The sequence below is a fragment of the Cetorhinus maximus genome, unplaced genomic scaffold (assembly GCF_964194155.1).
Source record: "Cetorhinus maximus unplaced genomic scaffold, sCetMax3.hap1.1 HAP1_SCAFFOLD_1691, whole genome shotgun sequence".
NCBI classification, from domain to species: domain Eukaryota; kingdom Metazoa; phylum Chordata; class Chondrichthyes; order Lamniformes; family Cetorhinidae; genus Cetorhinus; species Cetorhinus maximus.
The window spans coordinates 50,001-67,484 of record NW_027597631.1 but is presented as its reverse complement, the minus strand read 5'-3'; the positions used below and the strand labels follow the sequence as shown (position 1 = coordinate 67,484).

The following is a 17,484-nucleotide window of genomic DNA, read 5'->3' as shown; positions in this document are numbered from 1 at the left end:
CCATTAGTAGGAGAGACTAGGACCCGAGGGCACAGCCTCAGAGTAAAGGGAAGACCTTTTAGAACAGAGATGAGAAGAAACTTCTTTAGCCAGAGTGTGGGTGAATCTATGGAATTCATTGCCACAGAAGGCGGTGGAGGCCAGGTCATTGAGTGTATTTAAGACCGAGATAGATAGGTTCTTGATTGGTGAGGGGATCAAAGGTTAGGGGGAGAAGGCGGGAGAATGGGGTTGAGAAACTTATCAGCCATGATTGAATGGCTGGGCAGAATCGATGGGCCGATTGGCCTAATTTCTGCTCCTATGTCTTGTGGTCTTATTAGTTATTTTCACCTCGGACAGTAGAAGAGCCTCACCGATAACTATTTAGACGTCAGAGCAAACATTTGGACATTGAAACCCGCGTTGCACGGAGTAATATTTCTACAGATGTGCATTACAAATCTGTGTTGAACTGTCACGTTTTGCACGGGACAAATTTGGAATCAGGCCGTTGGTTGCAAAATGACACTTGGGCGGAGACACAGAGTGGGTGCAATCGACGTGTTTATTCCCAATGAAGCCAGCGGTTTGGAACTTCGGATGGGCCGCAGATGTGATTCGTCAGCTGTGCCCAAATAAAATTCTGCCGCCAGATGTCTTTAACCGGCGCCAGTCCCGCTAGTCATAGAAGCAGCTAGGCTAATTTCGGTTGGTTATACTAATTTTGCAATACCATGTTCTTTTGTCAGACAAATTTCTTGCGTTGACCGGGATCAAAGTTTGGCTTTTTCAGTCTTCGCGTCCAACAGACTGGGGGTAAAAACATTAACCTTGGGCCTGATCGCGAGAGGATCCCAAGTTGCAGCGGGCGCTTGTTACACGAGCGGCCAATGGCCACTTCAATTGCTGACCTCTAAATCTACATCTGGGCAGCGAGTATAACTGAAGGCCAGAGGGATACTGCTCTGCCGCACAGAACAAATTCTACCCCCAACCCTTCCCCCCGCCCCCCACCTCCCACCAGCCCCCAATATCTTCACGGATCATCCAAATACAGTACGTAAAAATAGCGTCCATTTAAAAAGGAGTATCATCATCGATGGCTTCGATATGTGTCACGTCGTCGAGAAGTCTTTCTCGCACGTAAATCCTGTATTCTGTGGGCGGGAGAAAGATCGTGTTAATAGAGTTGTAGACAGAGTTGTTTAGAAACATAGGAAATGGAAGGCAGGAGTGGGTCATTCGGCCCTTTGAGTCTGCTCCGCCCTTCAATAAGATCATGGCTCATCCCCTATCTCAACGTCATCGTTCCGCTCTCTCCCCACACCCCTTGACACCTTCGGAGTCCAGAAATCTATCTATTTCCTTCTTAAATATATTCAGCGTCTCCGCCTCCACAGCTTCCTGTGGTGGAGAATGGCACAGGTTCACTACCCTCTGAGTGAAGAAGTTTCTCCTCATCTCAGTCCTAAATGGTCTCCCCCAATATCCTGAGTTTGTAACCCCTCCTTCTAGAATACACCCCCTCCCAACCCACTCAAGAGGAAATATCATCCCTGCATCCAGTCTGTCTAGCCCTGTCAGAATGTTATATGTTTCAATGAGATCTCCTCTCATTCTTCTAAGCTCCAGTGAATAAAAGCCTAGTCTTCAAACACAACGTACCAAGAATTATAGCCAGTTTGATTAAAACATAACATGAAATAAAAACATTTTTCAAAAACTCATTTTAGGTGGATGTAACCATCGTTGACCATCCAGGGTTTTGACCCAGCCGACAGTGAAGGAACGGCCGATATATTTTCAAGTCGGGATGGTGAGTGACGCAGAGGGGAACTTCCAGGTGGTGGTGTTCCCCATGTGTCTGCTGCCCATGCCCTTCTAGGCGGTAGAGTTGACGGGTGTATTTTTTTTTTGGAACATTCGTGGGATGTAGACATCGTTGGCACGGCCAGAAAGTGTTGCCAGTCTCTAACTGCCCAACCTTGCTAGGGCGCTTCAGAGGGCAGTTAAGAGTCAACCACATCCCTGTGTGTCTGGAGTCACATGTAGGCAAAGACGCCAGACTTCCTTCCCTAAAGGACATCGATGAACCAGGTGGGATTTCCCGGCAATCGACGACAGTTTCATGCCAAGCTTTATATTCCTGATTTGTTAACCGAACTAAAATTCAACCAGCGTCTGTGACGGGATTTGATCCGATGTCCCCAAAGCGTTGCCCTGGGTCTCTGCGTTGCTAGTGCCACCACCACAGTACACCAGCTCCCCTAGGAGGTGCTGTCGAAGGGGCCTTGGTGAGTCACTGCAGTGAACAAAGAACAAAGAAAAGTACAGCACAGGAACAGGCCTTTCGGCCCTCCAAGACTGCGCCGATCATATTGCCCGTCAAACTAAAACATTTTGCATTTCCGGGGTCCGTATCCCTCTATTCCCATCCTATTCATGTATTTGTCCAGCTGCCTCTTAAACACCACTATCGTACCTGCTTCCACCACCTCCTCTGGCAGCGAATTCCAGACACTCACTACCCTCTGCGTAAAAAACTTGCCCCTCAATCCCCTCTATAGTTTTCTCCTCTCCCCTTAAATCTATATTCCCCTAGTAATTGACTCTTCCACCCTGGGAAAAAAGCTTCTGACTATCTACTCTGTCCATGCCACTCATCATTTTGTAAACTTCTATCAAGTCGCCCCTCAATCTCCGTCGCTCTAGTGAGAACAATCCGAGTTTCTCCAACCTCTCCTCATGGTTAATAACCTCCAGACCAGGCAGCATCCTGGTCAACCTCCTCTGCACCCTCTCCAACGCCTCCACATCCTTCTGGTAATGTGGCGTCCAGAATTGCGCGCAATATTCCAAGTGTGGCCTAACCAAAGTCCTACACAGCTGCAGCATGACTTCCCAGCTTTTATACTCAATACCCCTGCCGATGAAGGCAAGCATGCCATATGCCTTCCTGACTACCTTATCCACCTGCGTTGTCACTGTGTGGGACTGGGGGCGGGGGGGGGTCCGAAATGCATTTGTTTCAATGCGAGAAGTATAATTCCACTGGAAGGGACAAGGCAGCGCATCTTGTCGATGGTACACACACGGCTGCCACTGTGCGTCGGTGGTGGAGGGAGTGAATGTTTGTGGATGGGGAGCCAGTCAAGCGGGATTCTTTGCTCCGAATGGCGTTGAGCTCCTTGCAGGATGACCAGCCACTGACCTACAGTGGGGATCACACCCTAAGAGTGAACTTGGTCCTCTCGTCGCAACATATGCGATGCAAAGTAGGGGAAGTAATAAAGACATGGACAGAAAGTATCCATCTTACCACGTTTGGTCTTGCAAGTCTTCGGCTTTCTGAAGTAATACACGGAAAGGACCAGAATCATGAGGAGTATCAGCGTAGCTAAGAACCAGCCAACGATTTTCTTCACATTCGGGGAGGCTACAATGACATTGAGAGAGAAAGAAAACAACGTGGGTCATTTTTGACTGTATCAGTTTCATTGTTTATTTGACGCCAGATCCATTGAACACAATTGCATCCATGCATCTGTCTCTTGCATAAGGTCCCTCGGCCGCCATTGCTGTGATCAGTTGTGTATAGGAGGTGGAAGACGTTAGAAGCTTTATCAGTTAATGTGCTGAGATGGTGTGATGGTCATTCTCCATCTGCACATTCCTCTTGATCATCTCATTGGTCGACCTCAGTTCCCTTCAACGACAGCACGGGGGTACTCGGAGTGTGTGATACACTTAGTGCTCACCTTGTCAGCACCTTAAGCAGTGCACATCCAAGCAAAATTGGCCATTACACTTGCTAACCATCTCCCCCATTATAGGTTCTTCGCAGCTACCGTACGAAACAACTAGACTCTAGAGTGCCCAATCGAGAGGGCAGTGTGTGTCGGGGTGAGTGTGTGTGTGTGGGGGGGGAGTGAGTGTGTGTGTGTGTGCGTATATATGAGGGAAGTGTGTGTGTGTGTGTGAGAGAGAGAGAGGGAGGGGTGATTGTGTGTGTGAGTGTGAGGGAGAGAGAGAGAGGGCATGTCAGTGTGTGTGTGTGTGTGAGGGAGAGAGAGAGAGGGCATGTGAGTGTGTGTGTGCACGTGCATGCATGTGAGGCATGAGTGTGTGAGGGTTGAGTGTGTGCGTCTGTTTGTGAGGGTTGAGTGTGTGTGTGTGTGTTTGTGAATGAGAGGGGGGTGTGTGTATGTGTGTCAGTGAGGGGTGAGTGAGTGTGTGACTCAGTGGTGAGTGTGTGTGTGTGCATGTGCATGCATGTGAGGGGTGTGTGTTTATGTATGTGCATGTGTGTGTGTGTGTGTGTGTGAATGAGGGATGAATGTGTGTGTGAGAGAGTGTGTGTGTAAGGGTAGTTTGCGTGAGTGTGTGTGAGGGATGTGTATGTGTGAGAGAGAGAGAGAGAGGCGTGTGAGTGTGTGTGTGAGGGGGAGAGTGAGAGATACTGAGGAGAGTGTGTGTGTGTGTGTGTGTGAGAAGCGTGTGTATGTGTGTGTTTACATAGGGTGGGACAGGGGGTGACTGTGTGTGTGTGAGGGATGAGTATGTGTGTGTGTTTGTCTGTGTGTGTGTGTCTAGGAGTGTGTATGTGTGTGTTTGCGTAGGGTGTGATGGGGTGAGTGTGTGAGTGATGGGTGAGTGTGTGTGAGTGATGGGTAGAGTGTGTGTGTGAGTGATGGGTGAGCGTGTGTGTGTGTGAGGGTTGAGTGTGTGTGTGTGTGATGGGTGAGTGTGAGTGTGAGTGATGGGTGAGCGTGTGTGTGAGTGATGGGTGAGCGTGTGTGTGTGAGGGTTGAGTGTGTGTGTGAGTGATGGGTAAGGGTGTGTGTGAGTGATGGGTGAGCGTGTGTGTGAGTGATGGGTGAGCGTGTGTGTGTGTGAGGGTTGAGTGTGTGTGTGTGAGTGATGGGTGAGTGTGTGTGTGAGTGATGGGTGAGCGTGTGTGTGAGTGATGGGTGAGCGTGTGTGTGTGTGAGGGTTGAGTGTGTGTGTGTGAGTGATGGGTGAGCGTGTGTGTGTGTGTGAGGGTTGAGTGTGTGTGTGAGTGATGGGTAAGGGTGTGTGTGAGTGAGGGGTGAGTGTGTGTGTGAGTGATGGGTGAGCGTGTGTGTGTGTGAGTGAGGGTTGAGTGTGTGTGTGTGTGAGTGAGGGTTGAGTGTGTGTGTGTGTGAGGGTTGAGTGTGTGTGTGTGAGTGATGGGTGAGTGTGTGTGTGTGTGTGATGGTGAGTGTGTGTGTGTGAGTGATGGGTGAGTGTGTGTGTGTGAGTGAGAGTTGAGTGTGTTTGTGAGTGATGGGTGAGAGTGTGTGTGTGTGAGTGAGGGTTGAGTGTGTGTGTGTGAGTGATGGGTGAGTGTGTGTGTGTGTGTGAGTGATGGTGAGTGTGTGTGTGTGAGTGATGGGTGAGTGTGTGTGTGTGAGTGAGAGTTGAGTGTGTGTGTGAGTGATGGGTGAGTGTGTGTGTGAGTGATGGTGAGTGTGTGTGTGTGAGTGATGGGTGAGTGTGTGTGTGTGTGTGAGTGATGGTGAGTGTGTGTGTGTGAGTGAGGGTTGAGTGTGTGTGTGTGTGAGTGATGGGTGAGTGTGTGTGTGTGAGGGTTGAGTGTGTATGTGTGAGTGATGGGTGAGTGTGTGTGTGTGTGAGGGTTGAGTGTGTGTGTGAGTGATGGGTGAGTGTGTGTGTGTGTGTGAGGGTTGAGTGTGTGTGTGAGTGAGGGTTGAGTGTGTGTGTGTGAGTGATGGGTGAGCGTGTGTGTGTGTGAGGGTTGAGTGTGTGTGTGTGAGTGATGGGTGAGTGTGTGTGTGTGTGTGTGAGGGTTGAGTGTGTGTGTGAGTGATGGGTGAGTGTGTGTGTGTGTGAGTGATGGGTGAGTGTGTGTGTGTGAGAGGGGTGGGTTTATATGTGTGAAAGGGAGAGTGTGTGCCTGAGATGGTTATGTGTGAGTGTGTGTGTGTGTGTGAGGGGAGTGTGTGTGTGTGTGTGAGGGTTGAGTGTGTGTGTGTGTGTGAGGGGTGAGTATGTGTTGTGTGTGTGCGTGTGTGTGTGTGTTGTGTGTGTGTGTGTTGTGTGTGTGTGTGTCAGTGCCTGTGTGTAGAGAGAGTGAGAGGGAAGGGACACTGTTTATGTCTGCCGCACTCCCAGTCTCAAGTGTTCTCATTCACACTCACCCCACCACACACACTCTCACCCACTCTGTTCACTTTTTAAACATCTTGACAATTTACTCTTTTGACATTTAAATTTTGCTCAGAAAATTGTATATTTTCATGTGTCTGCTTTTTTAAATTTGATTTTGTCCATCGCTTCTCAACCTTGTTTCCAAACCCTCCAGAGAATTGACTCTCCCTGTCTCAGTAAACTCGTCCACAAACATTCTCAAATTCCACCACGGGACATTCCCCACTTGCCTGGATGAGTGCAGCTCCCACAACACTCAAGAAGCTCGACACCGTCCAGGACAAAGCAGCCCCGCTTGATCGGCACCCCATCCACAAACATTCACTCCCTCCACTACCGACGCACAGTAGCAGCAGTGTGTGTACCATCTACAAGATGCACTGCAGCAACTCACCAAGGCTCCTTAGACAGCACCTTCCAAACCCACGACCAGTACCATCAAGAAGGAAAAGGGCAGTAGATAGATGGGAACACCACCACCAGGAAGTTCCCGTCCGAGTCGCTCACCATCCTGACTTGGAAATATATCGGCCGTTCCTTCACTGTCACTGGGTCAAAATCCAGGAAAGCCCTCCCTAACAGCGCTGTGGGTGTACCTACACCACAGGGACAAAATCCAGGAAAGCCCTCCCTAACAGCGCTGTGGGTGTACCTACACCACAGGGACAAAATCCTGGAACTCCCTCCCTAACAGCGCTGTGGGTGTACCTACACCACAGGGACAAAATCCTGGAACTCCCTCCCTAACAGCACTGTGGGCGTACCCTAAACCACAGGGACTGCTGCAGGTCAAGAAGGCGGCTCATCCACCACCTCAAGGGGCAATTAGGGAAGGGCAGTAAAAGCTGGGCCCAGCCAGCGACGCCCACACCCCCTCAGTGAATGAGGAAAAGTCAATGTTATCTGGCTTGACATTTGGTCAACTGCTGCTGACCACAAGAACATGAAGAATGCCTGGTGCCTTAGTTTACCAAGAGCGTTGATGGAAAGTTGAATCTCACTCACCTGGAACAGCGACTAGGACAGACTCGGTGTAGGTGGAGTTGAACGATCTACCCTTGACTTGCACCTCGTATAAACAGACGTAGCGGCCAGCAATGTTGCCATCACTGTTATTCAACGGAAACGTCGAGGTGAAATTCAACACTTCCGCGTGTTGAACTTGCCTAGACCCGCTGGCCTCCAACTCCAGTAAGTACATTGTGCCGTTCCCTGTGTTGTTCTGGACCGTGCAGTTGATGAGATTCATCCCTCTGACGGTGAATAAGGCTATATTGGGAGTCTGCAGGGGATCTGTATGGATGAACATGCAGAAGAATGAATAACCGCGCGGCAGATAAAGGCAGTGGCTACTCGAGCAGGTCAGAGGCTGGGAATCCTGCGGAGAGTCACTCACCCTCCTGACTCCCCCAAAGCCTGTCCACCATCTACAAGGCACGAGTCAGGAGTGTGATGGGATACTCCCCACTTTGCCTGGATGAGTGCAGCTCCCACCACACTCGAGAAGCTCGACACCGTCCGGGACAAAGCAGCCCCGCTTGATCGGCACCCCATCCACAAACATTCACTCCCTCCACCACCGACGCACAGTAGCAGCAGCGTGTGTACCATCTACAAGATGCACTGCAGCAACTCACCAAGGCTCCTAAGACAGCACCTTCCAAACCCACAACCACTGCCATCTAGAAGGACGAGGGCAGCAGACACATGGGGACACCACCACCTGGAAGTTCCCCTCCAAGTCACTCAACATCCTGACTTGGAAATATATCGGCCGTTCCTTCACTGTCGCTGGGTCAAAATCATAGAACTCCCTTCCTAACAGCGCCATGGGTGTACCTACACCACGGGGACAAAATCCTGGAACTCCCTCCCTAACAGCACTGTGGGTGTACCTACACCACAGGGACAAAATCCTGGAACTCCCTCCCTAACAGCACTGTGGGTGTACCTACACCACAGGGACAAAATCCTGGAACTCCCTCGCTAACAGCGCTGTGGGTGTACCTACACCACAGGGACAAAATCCTGGAACTCCCTCCCTAACAGCGCTGTGGGTGTACCTACACCACACGGACAAAATCCTGGAACTCCCTCCCTAACAGCACTGTGGGTGTACCTACACCACAGGGACAAAATCCTGGAACTCCCTCCCTAACAGCACTGTGGGTGTACCTACACCGCATGGGCTGCAGCATTTGAGTTTGTGTGTGAATGCGTGAGTGTGTGTATTTGCACGAGACAGAATGCGTTTACGTGTGTGTGTGAGTTGTGCGTATTAGAGTCTGTGTGTGGGGGCCTGTGAGTGTGTATGAGAGTGTGTGCGTGTGCATGTTTATGAGAGTGCGTGTGTGAGAGAGAGGGACTGTGTGAGAGTGTGTGTGTGTGTTTGAATGTCGGTGATTGTCTGTGTCTGCCAATGTGTGTTTATGTGTATGAGAGATTGAGTGTGTGTGTGTGTGTGTGAGTGTGTGCGTGTGTGTATGAGACTGTGTGCGTGTTTGAGTGTCTGTGTGTGACAATATGTGTGTGTATGAGACTGTGTGTGTGTATGTGAGTGTGTACGTGTTTGAGCGTCTGTGTGTCAACGTGTGAGTGCGGATGAGTGAAGTGAATGAAAGTGTGTGAGAGAGAGAGTTTGTGTCTGTGTGTGAGAGAGAGAGTGTGTGTGTGTACATGTGTGTGAGAGAGAGAGTTTGTGTCTGTGTGTGAGAGAGTGTGTGTATACGTGTGTGTGAGAGAGAGAGTTTGTGTCTGTGTGTGAGAGTGTGTGTGTGTGTGTACGTGTGTGTGAGAGAGAGAGTTTGTGTCTGTGTGTGAGAGTGTGTGTGTGTGTGTGAGAGAGAGAGTTTGTGTCTGTGTGTGAGAGAGTGTGTGTGTGTGTACGTGTGTGTGAGAGAGAGAGTTTGTGTCTGTGTGTGAGAGAGAGTGTGTGTGTACGTGTGTGTGAGAGAGTTTGTGTCTGTGTGTGAGAGAGAGTGTGTGTGTGTACGTGTGAGAGAGAGTGTTTGTGTCTGTGTGTGAGAGAGAGTGTGTGTGTGTGTGTACGTGTGTGTGAGAGAGAGAGTTTGTGTCTGTGTGTGAGAGAGTGTGTGTGTGTGTGTACGTGTGTGTGAGAGAGAGAGTTTGTGTCTGTGTGTGAGAGAGTGTGTGTGTGTACATGTGTGTGAGAGAGTTTGTGTCTGTGTGTGAGAGAGAGTGTGTGTGTGTACGTGTGTGTGAGAGAGTTTGTGTCTGTGTGTGAGAGAGAGTGTGTGTGTGTACGTGTGTGTGAGAGAGTTTGTGTCTGTGTGTGAGAGAGAGTGTGTGTGTGTGTACGTGTGTGTGAGAGAGTTTGTGTCTGTGTGTGAGAGTGTGTGTGTGTACGTGTGTGTGAGAGAGAGAGTTTGTGTCTGTGTGTGAGAGAGTGTGTGTGTGTACCTGTGTGTCTGAGTGTATATGTGAGAGAGTGTATGAGAGTATGAGTGTATGAGAGTACGTGTAAACATGACAGTGTGTGTGAGAGATCGTGTGTGTGTGTGCGTGTGTGTGTGTGTGGATGATAGGGAGTGTATCTGTATGTTTAAGAAAGGCTTATATCTTCCCAAACCTGCTGCACTCCACAGAATCACACAGAGTGCAGAAGAGGCCCTTCGGCCCATCGAGTCTGCACCGACACGTGAGAAACACCTGACCTACCGACCTAATCCCATTGACCCGCACTTGGCCCCATAGCCTTGAATGTTATGACGATGCCAAGTGCTCATCCAGGTACTTTTTAAAGGGTGTGAGGCTAACCCGACTCCACCACCCTCCCAGGCAGTGCATTCCAGACCCTCACCACCCTCTGGGTCAAAAAGCTTTTCCTCACTTACCACCCCTCTAAACCTCCTGCCCCCCTCACCTTGAACTTATGCCCCCTTGTGACTGACCCTTCAACTAAGGGGAACAGCTGCTCCCTATCCACCTTGTCCATGACCCTCATAATCTTGTACACCTCGATCAGGTCGCCCCTCAGTCTTCTCTGCTCCAACGACAACAACTCAAGTCTATCCAACATCTCTTCATCACTTAAACGTTTCATCCCAGGCACCATCCTGGTGAATCTCCTCTGCACCCCCTCCAGTGCCCTCACATCCTTCCTATAATGTGGCGACCAGAACTGCACACAGTACTCCAGCTGTGGCCTCACCGAGGCTCTATACAACTCCCAACATGACCTCCCTACTTCCCACTATTCAGCGCAGAAACTGCGCATGGAGCAATTTTCAAACTCCCACGACGCGAAACGGGATTGATCCCATCTGCGCTCGAGCCAATCGAGGCTGTTTAGGTGGATATTCCCATCTCCTCCAAATTACGCACTTGCCTCTCAACTTCCCCGGGGAGTTCCCAACACGTGCGGTACGAATTCGAGCTCTCTCTCTCTCTCTATTTCTCTGCTCTCCCGCTCTTTCCTTTAGCTCCCTCCTTCTGTTACCCTTCCCGTGCCCAGGGCCAACACCGATTGGTGAAAACTGGGCAAGCCCTCGGAGCAATGCAGTATGACGGTTAGCCGACACTGTTAGGGGCCTCCGCAAGGTGCTGACCTGCGCAGCCGTGGGACCCGATGCCCGGCGGCAGCAAAGCAGGCGGCCCGGGTTTGCTGACCACCTTACGCTTTGTGGGATCTTGCTGTGCGCTAAGGTGCTGCCTCCCGCCTGCATTGCGGACAGGAAACTTACTGAGTGGGACGTAACATCAGCTTGTGAGGCTCTGAGATTCAGAATGTTTCTTTTTTAAGATAACCCACCACCTCTCCTTTGTTTTTATTTTCCTCTTTCCCAGCTTTCCTCCCTGCGTTCTTTTCCTTTCTTTATTTCATTCTTACTTCCTTTATTATTTGTTTCCTTCGTTCCTTCTTTCTTTATTACTTTTTCCCTTCCTTTTTCTCCATCTTCCTTTCTTCCTTTCCTTTTCTCTTTCTTCCTTTTTGCTCTCTCTCTCTCTGTTTCTGTCCCCCTCTCTCTCTCTCTCTCTTTGTCTCTCACGGTCTACCTCTCAGTCTCTCTCTTTTTGCTTTCTCTGTTTCTGTCTCGCACTCTCTCTCTCTCTCCCTCTTTGCCTGTCTCTCTCACACTCACTCTCACTCTCTCTCTCTCTCACACACGCACACACTTCCTCTTTCTCTATCTATCTACAGCTGTCTCTCTCTCTCACCTTGTCCCACCCTGTCTGTCTCTGCCTCTCTCTCTCCCCTTCTGTCGCTCTCTGTCTCTCTATCTGTCTCTGTCTCTCTCTCTCCCCCTCTGTCTCTCTCTATCTGTCTCTCTCTGTCTCTGCCTCTCTCTCCCCCTCTGTCTCTCTCTCTCCCCCTCTGTCTCTCTCTATCTGTCGTTCTCTCTCCCTCTCTCTGTCTATCTGTCTGTCACTCTGTCACTCTCTCTCTCTCTGCCTCCCACTCTCTGCCTATCTCTCTCTCCCTCTCTCTCTCTCTCTCTCGGTCTCTTTCTCCTTCTGTCGTTCTGCCTGTCTATCTCTCGATCTTTCTCTCTCTTTCTCTGTCTCTCTCTCTCTCTGTCTCCCTCACCCTGTCTCCCTCACCCTGTCCCACTCTGTCTCTGCCTCTGTCTCTCCCCCTCTGTCTCTCTCTACCTGTCTCTCTCTGTCTCTGCCTCTCTCTCTCCCCCTCTGTCTCTCTCTCTATCTCACTCTCTCTCTCTGTCTCTCTGTCTGTCTCTCTCTCTCTCTCTCTTTCTCTCTCTGCCTCCCACTCTCTGCCTCTCTCTCTCTCTCTCTCTCAGTCTCTCTCTCCTTCTGTCTGTCTACCTGTCTATCTCTCGATCTTTCTCTCTCTCTCTTTCTCTGCCTCTCCCCCTCTCTGTCTCGTTCTCTCCCTCTGTCGCCCCTTCTCTCTCATTCCTTCTGTCCCTCCCCTTCTCTCTGTATCTCCCTTTCTGCCTCTCTCTCTCTCCCTCCCTGTCTCTCTCTCTCCCCCTCTGTCTCTATCTGTCGTTCTCTCTCCCTCTCTGTCTGTCTGTCTGTCACTCTGTCACTCTCTCTCTCTCTCTGCCTCCCACTCTCTGCCCATCTCTCTCTCCCTCTCTCTCTCTCTCTCTCTCTCTCTCTCGGTCTCTTTCTCCTTCTGTCGTTCTGCCTGTCTATCTCTCGATCTTTCTCTCTCTTTCTCTGTCTCTCTCTCTCTCTGTCTCCCTCACCCTGTCTCCCTCACCCTGTCCCACTCTGTCTCTGCCTCTGTCTCTCCCCCTCTGTCTCTCTCTACCTGTCTCTCTCTGTCTCTGCCTCTCTCTCTCCCCCTCTGTCTCTCTCTCTATATCGCTCTCTCTCTCTGTCTCTATGTCTGTCTCTCTCTCTCTCTCTCTCTCAGTCTCTCTCTCCTTCTGTCTGTCTACCTGTCTATCTCTCGATCTTTCTCTCTCTCTCTTTCTCTGCCTCTCCCCCTCTCTGTCTCGTTCTCTCCCTCTGTCGCCCCTTCTCTCTCATTCCTTCTGTCCCTCCCCTTCTCTCTGTATCTCCCTTTCTGCCTCTCTCTCTCTCCCTCTCTGTCTCTCTCTCTCCCCCTCTGTCTCTCTCTATCTGTCGTTCTCTCTCCCTCTCTGTCTGTCTGTCTGTCTGTCACTCTGTCACTCTCTCTCTCTCTCTGCCTCCCACTCTCTGCCTATCTCTCTCTCCCTCTCTCTCTCTCTCTCTCTCTCGGTCTCTTTCTCCTTCTGTCGTTCTGCCTGTCTATCTCTCGATCTTTCCCTCTCTTTCTCTGTCTCTCTCTCTCTGTCTCCCTCACCCTGTCTCCCTCACCCTGTCCCACTCTGTCTCTGCCTCTGTCTCTCCCCCTCTGTCTCTCTCTACCTGTCTCTCTCTGTCTCTGCCTCTCTCTCTCCCCCTCTGTCTCTCTCTCTATATCGCTCTCTCTCTCTGTCTCTATGTCTGTCTCTCTCTCTCTCTCTCTCTCTCTCAGTCTCTCTCTCCTTCTGTCTGTCTACCTGTCTATCTCTCGATCTTTCTCTCTCTCTCTTTCTCTGCCTCTCCCCCTCTCTGTCTCGTTCTCTCCCTCTGTCGCCCCTTCTCTCTCATTCCTTCTGTCCCTCCCCTTCTCTCTGTATCTCCCTTTCTGCCTCTCTCTCTCTCTCCCTCCCTGTCTCTGTCTGTCTCCCTCTGTCTCTCTCCCTCCCTCCCTCTTTTTTTTGGTTTCTCTCACTCTCTCTTCGCCATTCTCCCTCGATTTGTCTCAGCCTGAGTCACATTCAGTCGCCCCACCGTCCATCTTCCCCTTCCGTATCTATCACCCCCACCCACGCCACGCGTCCCCTTCAGGTGAGCGCGCATCGGTACCCGAGCAGTGCTTGTAAAACGTCTCCCCTGCTCACCTGTCACGGCGATGTGCACCGAGGCATCGAGGGAAGAATTCGCGTACTCCCCGGCCAGCTGGTTCCCATATTTGCAGCTGTACCTCCCAGCGCCCTTGGAGGTCAAGTTGGCCACTCGCACACTGGCGGAGTTTCTCCCGGGCCCGATGTCACGATGGGTCAGAAAGGAGCCGTCCAGGTAAAAATCAATCCCCCGGCTGGTGTTGCGTTCCCAGATGGTGCAGGTAACGTTAACCGACTCTACTTTGAGGAATACACTGTAGTTGGGCTCCAGCAGGATGGTGGGTCTGACCCCTGGTGGGGGAATAACACGGCGGACGGAAGCAGTTAGAGAAAAGGCTAGCAGTTCCGGGAAGGTTCACCGGACGGATACCAGGACCAGGCTGGACAGGCTCAGCTTGTATCCGCTTGGAGTTCCTACTCAAGAGGAAATTCTCCCACAAGAGGAAGCACCCTCTCCACACCCACCCTGTCAGGACCCCTCAGGATCCGACATGTTTTTATTAAGTCACCCTCTTACTGATCTCCCAGTTACCGTTCATTCTAATTCGATAGCATCACTAACTGGCTTTCACATCAACCGTGCTGGGCCCAGTGATCTGACGAGTCCTATAACTAGGGCAGGCGAGAGGGCTTTAAACTAAATAGCGAGATGTGGAGTTTTAGACAGTTAAACAGAAAGGTTGAGGCAGGGCGGGGATATATTTCACCAAGGAAGAACAGTGTTGCAAGAACCTTGCACCATCGGTGGTTAAGGAAGTTAGTGATGCCATCAAATTGAAATGAACAGTAACTCTTTCAAGTTATCGACAGATCGCATGTAACTCTTTCGAGTACAATCACAGTTCTTGGTTTCCGGGAGTGGGACGTGAACCCACAACCTTCTGATTCAAAGGCGAGGGTGCTATGGACTGAGCCACAGCTGACACAGTAGCCGGGAGGACAGTAAGAGGTGGCTTCATTGAAACATTTAAAGATCCTGAAGGGGTCTTGACCGGGTGGGTGTGGAGAGGACATTTCCTCTTCTGGGAGAGTCTAGAATGAGGAGTCGCTGCTTAAAAATTAAGGGGTCCCCCCATTTAAAACAGATGAGGAGGTTTCTCTCTCTCTCTCTCTTTCGGAGGGGTCGTGGGTTCCTGGAACTCTCTCCCTGAAAAGGGGCAGGGAGAGGGCGTGATCTTGAGCTACTTCCCCTCACCAAAGCTCAGCGTTGCCAATCTGGCCCCAATGGGAACCCAATGTCCTCCGCATCACCAGCCTGGGACTGACACCCGGGGTGGGGATGGAGGGGTGGGTGCGGCCATTACTGAGGGAGTGCAACATTGCCGGTGGAGCTTTTTTCTTTGGATCTTGGCTCAGGCCTCTCAGCTAGAGGTTCAGAATAAAGCACCACGCCGCTACCCAAACAAGAGCGGCGGAATTCCCTCAAGGATATCAGTAAGATCGAGAGAGCGCGGAGAAGATTTACTAGGATGTTGCCGGGACTTAAGGAGTTGAGTTACAGGGAAAGATTAAACAGGTTCGGACTTAATTCCTTGGAGCGTAGAAGGATGAGGGGAGATTTGATAGAAGTTTACAAAATGGTGAGGGGTAGAGACAGAGTAAACGCGAGTTGGCTCTTTCCACTTAGATTAGGAGAGATAAACACGAGAGGACATGGCTTTAGGGTGAAAGGGGAAAGGTTTAGGGGGAACTTCTTCACTCAGAGAGTGGTGAGAGTGTGGAACGAGCTACCATCTGACGTGGTAAATGTGGGCTCACTCTTTAAGTTTTAAGGATAAATTGGATAGATACATGGATGGGAGAAGTCTGGAGGGTTATGGACTTGGCGCAGGTCAATGGGATTAGCGGAATAATATTTCGGCACAGACTAGAAGGGCCGAATGGCCTGTTTTCTGTGCTGTAGCGCTCTATGGTTCTATGGTTCTTCAATGTCCAGCCCAATATTGTATTTAAGTAGTGAAGGGCAAGTGGGGTCAGCGCTGTCTATTTTGCAATCTACATCAATTACCCAGGCGAAGAGACTGACCATAATGCAGCCATACTAGGCTAGGTGGGAATACCAACATATGGAAAAGGAGCAGGAGGAGACCACTCGGCCCCTCAAGCCTGTTCCGCCATTTAATAAGACCGTGGCCGATCTGATCGTAACCTGAAATCTGCATCCCACCTCCCTCTCCCCCTCCGATAACCTATCACCCCCACCTTGCTCACCAAGAATCTCTCCAACTCCAGCTGCAAAATATCCAAAGGCTCAGCTTCCCAATCCTTTGCAGGAAGAGAGTTCCGGAGACTCACAACCCCCTGAGAGAAAAAAAATATTCTCCTCATCGCCGACTTGACTGGGGACCCCTTATATTGAAGCAGAGACCCCTGGTTCCTGATTCTCCCACAAGAGGGGATATCCTCTCCACACCCAGCCTGCAAATGGTGCTGAACATTGTGCAATAACAGGGAACATCCCCGCTTCGGACATTTTGATGGAAGGAAGGTCATGGATGTAGCAGTGGGTTGAAACTCTTTCGAGTTATCAACAGTCACAGATTGCAACTCTTTCAAGTACAATCACAGTTCTTGGTTTCCAGGAGTGGGACATGAACCCATAACCCTCTGATTCAGAGGCAAAGGTGCTATGAACTGAGCCACAGCTGACACCTCCAGCAGTGGGTTGAAATCCCACTCACAGAATTCAGTTAATGATCGGCGCTGGGACCCCAGCTATTCACAATATGTATTAATGATTTAGGTGAGGGAGCTAAATGTAATATCTCCAAATTTGCAGATGACACAAAGCTGGGTGGGAGGGTGAGCTGTGAGGAGGATGCAGAGATGTTTCAGTGTGATTTGGACAAGCTGAGTGAGTGGGTAAATGCATGGCAGATGCAGTATAATGTGGAGCAATGTGAGGTTATCCACTTTGGTTGAAAAAACAGGAAGGCAGATTATTATCTGAATGTCTGTAAATTGAGAGAGGGAAATGTGCATCGAGACCTGGGTGTCCTCGTACACCAGTCGCTGAAGGTGAGCATGCAGGTGCAGCAGGCGGTAAAGAAGGCAAATGGGATGTTGGCCTTCATAGCCAGAGGATTCGAGTACAGGAACAGGGATGTCTTGCTGCAATTACACAGGGCCTTGGTGAGACCACACATGGAATATTGTGAGCAGTTTTGGTCTCCTTATCTGAGGAAGGATGTTCTTGCTATAGAGGGAGTGCAGCGAAGGTTTACCCGACTGATTCCTGGGATGGCGGGACTGACATATGAGGAGCGATTGAGTCGGTTAGGATTATATTCGCTGGAGTTCAGAAGAATGAGGGGGGATCTCATAGAAACCTATAAAATTCTAACAGGACTGGACAGGGTAGATGCAGGAAGGATGTTCCCGATGGTGGGGGAGTCCAGAACCAGGGGCCACAGTCTGAGGATACGGGGTAGACCATTTAGGACTGAGATGAGGAGAAATGTCTTCACCCAGAGAGTGGTGAGCCTTTGGAATTCGCTACCACAGAAAGTAGTTGAGACCAAAACATTGTATGTTTTCAAGAAGGAGTTAGATATAGCTCTTGGGGCGAAAGGGATCAAAGGTTATGGGGAGAAAGCAGGGAACAGGCTATCGAGTTGGATGATCAGCCACGATCATAATGAATGGCGGAGCAGGCTCGAAGGGCCGAATGGCCTTCTCCTGCTCCTATTTTCCATGTTAATAGCGCAAGTGAATCAATTTTAAGAATGGGAATTGAAATCGAGCGTCAGTAATGGCGAAAGGATCATTGATGGTAGTACAAACCCATCCGGTTCACTCATGCCATTTTGGGGAGGGAATCAGCCACCCTCACTTGGTCCCTCTCAAGCCACAGCATAGAGGTTGAATCTAAACTGCCCTCTGTCCAGTTAAGGGCGGGCGCCACATGCTGGCATTGCCAGCGATGCCAACATCCCACGTAGGAGGGGAAAAACGCACCCATTCC

General features: G+C 50.4%; 1 protein-coding gene across 1 annotated transcript in view; it reads right to left on the bottom strand.

Annotated features, from left to right (window-relative positions):
• Positions 1 to 1,059: 1,059 nt before the first annotated feature.
• Positions 1,060 to 17,484, bottom strand: part of LOC144676550 (scavenger receptor cysteine-rich domain-containing protein DMBT1-like) — a gene marked incomplete at its 5' end in the record, with an annotated part of 57,687 nt that continues 41,262 nt past the window's right edge. Inside the window, 4 exons of the mRNA XM_078536953.1 lie at positions 1,060 to 1,139; positions 3,302 to 3,418; positions 7,180 to 7,467; positions 13,518 to 13,811. Of these exons, the coding sequence (XP_078393079.1) occupies positions 1,060 to 1,139; positions 3,302 to 3,418; positions 7,180 to 7,467; positions 13,518 to 13,811 (779 nt within the window). The remainder of the gene's footprint in view (positions 1,140 to 3,301; positions 3,419 to 7,179; positions 7,468 to 13,517; positions 13,812 to 17,484) is intronic.